The 3,979-nt window shown below is 33.0% G+C and overlaps 1 protein-coding gene across 1 annotated transcript in view; it reads right to left on the bottom strand.

The window, feature by feature from the left end:
• LOC107700403 (mesoderm induction early response protein 3-like) overlaps window positions 1-211 on the bottom strand; it is a 10,055-nt gene extending 9,844 nt beyond the window's left edge. The window contains exon 1 of the mRNA XM_016502042.1: window positions 207-211. Coding sequence (XP_016357528.1) covers window positions 207-211 — 5 coding nt within the window. The remainder of the gene's footprint in view (window positions 1-206) is intronic.
• Window positions 212-3,979: the final 3,768 nt, after the last annotated feature.

Below are 3,979 nucleotides of genomic sequence, written 5' to 3'. Positions count from 1 at the left end.
TTGGCTGATTTTAGTACAACATTTAGTGGAACATGATGGAAATTGTGCATTAAATGAATAGTTCCCCAAAAATGAAAAAATGGCAAACAACTCAAAATAATAGAACTGACATTACATTATTATATGAACTATCTTGCCCTCTGGATAGCAGTATTGGCTATTGAAAAAATTAAGTTTGGTCATCTATAGCTTGCAATACTACTAACAACATTATAATAATAATAATAATAATACACATAAAAATAGAAAATGAGGTCTACCAGGGCTCGAACTCCCAAAGGAAGCCTGTGCAGACAGATGTAAAGAAAAAGAAATAGGTTATCACATTGTGCAAAATACATTACAGTGCAATGATCAGCAATAGAAACGTATGAAACCAAGCGAATATTCAATTTGACATAGTTTGCGTGCAAACATTAAAAGTAAAACCCATGACAGTAAATGCACAAGCATGTGTCCCTTCTTATAAAAAAAATTTAAAACGCTTAACTACTTATTAATGCAATAAAACTACACTTATTAATGACACAAACCAAACTGCCATCATCTGTATACGGATGCTGTCATCCTCTCTAAACACTGCAAAATCCCATCGACTCACACCATAAACAAACCTTTCCTGCAAGTTAATAGCCGACATGCATGCGCACAATATATTACAACACAATGAAGCCTAAAAAACTAATCAAATGCGTCATGAAAACGGCATTTATATCGAGTACTGTATCAATTACAGGCGACGATTTCTTGTTTGTTTGTTTTTTTTCCCCCTGTGAGCTAACGGGGATGAGATTCAGAGGCCTCTCCGATCCTGATAGATCACTCTTCATTTAAACCGGTTTACTATCGTCGGCTTAACACAATTATTACTATAAACCCCGGCGTATATATAACAGGATCTACTTTACGCATATATATCAATGAACGTCACCAATAACACAGTAAATCGTTAAAGAGATGTATTTAAAATCGAATACTTTTTCCAGCTATCCAGCTTACCTCCGCCATATTGGTGTCTTCGGCCTCATAGGTTGGCCGTGCTGCAGTACCCGGATGTCTACAGGGAGCCAATGATAGATGCAGAACTTTTGGCACACTTTTCAAACAGGTTTACAGCAAACCGGGTTTTAGATTAAAGCTGTTCATAGACCTCACACACAGTAGTCTATGTGGGTTACACTTGATAATTAGCTTTGAGATTTACACCTTTATATACAGGTTTGTCATTCACATTCTTGTGCTTTTTGCAAGACTATTATTGTAGCTAACCATATTGTAATAGCCTACTACTAATTTGCTTAGCATTATGACTCTTATTATGAGCTTTGCATCATGCATTGCATTATGACTTCTGTTTAAGTTGCTTACATCTGTAATAGTGTGACACTATTAAAGATGTAAGCAACTTAAACAGAATACGAGTCATAATGCTAAGCAAATTAGTATTACAATATGGTTATATGCAATAATAGTCACACGTTAATTTATATAACCAGCTAACAAATATATGTTCTGAGACATATTAATATTAACAACGCTCCCATTAAATGATGAAAACGTTTCTGAATATTCTCTGAACGTTCAAAACGTCCAGGTTTCTAAATGTTTTAAAAACGTTTTTTTTTTTCATAAAAACAGTTTTTTCATAAACTTTTCATTTTATCATTTTGCAAGCATTATGGGGACGTTACTTTTGAATGTTCTGTCAAAGTTCTGGGGGGGGGGGGGGGGAGTTCAATAAAAAATGTGGAAGGACGTTTTGTTTTGCTAGAGCTCTATACAATATAGATTGTTTCAAAGAAGCTCTGCGGTAACAAACAGGAAAATAACAGTATTGCAAAATACATCAATTATTAAACAAATTCAATTTCAGATGTAAAGCAGCTCTACAGAAGACAATAGTGTCATTATTCTTCTCATTTTAGTACAGTGTTGATTCAGTTTAGTTCAATATCAGTGTTGCAAAGTTCATCAGTTACGCAACAAACGTACAATGGTGTCATTATTCAGCTCCAGTCAGTTCAGTGTTATTCAGTTCAGTTCAATTACAGTGCAAAGTTAATTGATTATGAAACAAGTGCAATTCAACTATAAGCAACTATACAGAAGGCAACAGTATATCATATATTTATTATTTGTATACTGACAGTTAATATTAATAGATCTCTGATGACATCCATCTAACAAGAATGACCATTCCACAGTATATAATGCCAGTCCTCCACATTGAATATGCTCATGAATATGCTGTCTAGCAATGCCCTAGCAACCACCAGAAATATCCTAGCAACCTCCTACGTCCCTTTAAAACTTTAATTTCTTTTTAAACTGTTCCCAGCATTAAAGCACATAAGACTGTTTTGAACTTCAGCCAAAGCTTTGTCAAGTTTGACTTAATAAATCTGTTTTGTTTAGATAACTAAAACTAAATCTAAGACCATAAATATTTTTCATTATTTGAAATAAAATAAACAGTAACTGAACTGAAATAAAATAATTGTATTTAAGCTAATTGCCAAGGCCTCATGACCCCACATAGGATAAGCAGCTTGAAGAATGGATATAGCTGCCAAGGCAGTATTTCTCGTTTTCATTTAGTGATATACTAAAGTAACTTAAACTAAAACTAAAATACAAAAATTCATAAAAACTATACATATTTAAAAAATAATAATAATTACAAAAATACAAAACAAAATTACTAATAAAATTAAACTAAATATATTTGTATAAAAAACACTAGCTTCTCTCATCTTTTTGTATTCTTTCTGTTTGTTTTCTTTTTATTTATTATACAATTAACAAAAGCAAGAAAGGCCTCTAACACTAGCTTGCTCTATTCTTTTTCTATTCTATCTGTTTTCTTTTTATTTCAATTCAATTAAATTCAAGTTTATTTGTATAGCACTTTTCACGATACAAATCGTTGCAAAGCAACTTTACAGAAAATTAAGTTTCTACAATATTTAGTGGTAGCTTATCAGTGGTGACTGTCAGTTAATGTACATATGGCAGAAATGTATGGAAAAATCAATTCAAGACGTAATCAAACAGACGATGAACACTATTAACAGCAATTATTATATGATGCAATCAAACTTACAGCAAAATGTGGTAGTTCTGTATGTTGTTTCAGGGTTGGCATCATCTGAGGTCCTCTGAGGGGTTGGCATCATCTCTTCTCAGGTGTTCTGGATCCAGACTGAAGCTTGTGTAAATCCTAAAAACAGAGAAACAAATAGAGACATAATTAGCATAGCCGCTGTTCCAACCAAGCAAAATTGATTTGTTTAACCCAAGCTAAAGAATAATAATGTGCATTTGATCAGATATAACTGCAGTACAAGATTATAGATTATTAATTATTATTATAATTATAGTACAAGATTATGAGATGCATTATTTGAATGCTTGGCCAAAGAGATGTGTCTTTAATCTAGATTTAAACAGGTGAGTTCCATCACGATATATACGTCTAATATTTTGTAACTGATACGGAACTTAATAGGTAATCAGTGCGACTGTAAAATTGGGGTAATATGATCATATTTTCTTGACCTGGTAAGGACTCTAGCCGCTGCATTTTGGACTACCTCTAGCTTGTTTATTGAAGATGCAGGACAACCACCTAGCAGTGCATTACAATAGTCCAGTCTAGAGGTCACGAATGCATGAACTAGCTTTTCTGCATCAGAAAGAGATAACAGAAACATGTTTCGTAGCTTGGCAATGTTTTTAAAATGGAAGAATGCTGTTTTTGTAACATGGGAAATATGATTTTCGAAAGACAAGTTGCTATCTAACACCCAGATTTTTGACTGTAGAGGAAGTAACAGTACATCCGTCTAGTTGCAAATTTTAATCTAAGAGATTCTGTGTACTGTTTTTTGGTCCAATAAGTAATATCTCTGTCTTATCCGAATTTAATAGGAGAAAATTATTGGTCATCCAATCTTTTACATTTTTAACACACTCTGTT

This window comes from Sinocyclocheilus anshuiensis, unplaced genomic scaffold, assembly GCF_001515605.1.
Source record: "Sinocyclocheilus anshuiensis isolate Anshui unplaced genomic scaffold, SAMN03320099.WGS_v1.1 scaffold477, whole genome shotgun sequence".
Classification (NCBI taxonomy): domain Eukaryota; kingdom Metazoa; phylum Chordata; class Actinopteri; order Cypriniformes; family Cyprinidae; genus Sinocyclocheilus; species Sinocyclocheilus anshuiensis.
The sequence above is the reverse complement of the archived record's forward strand: the minus strand, read 5'-3'. Positions and strand labels throughout refer to the sequence as shown.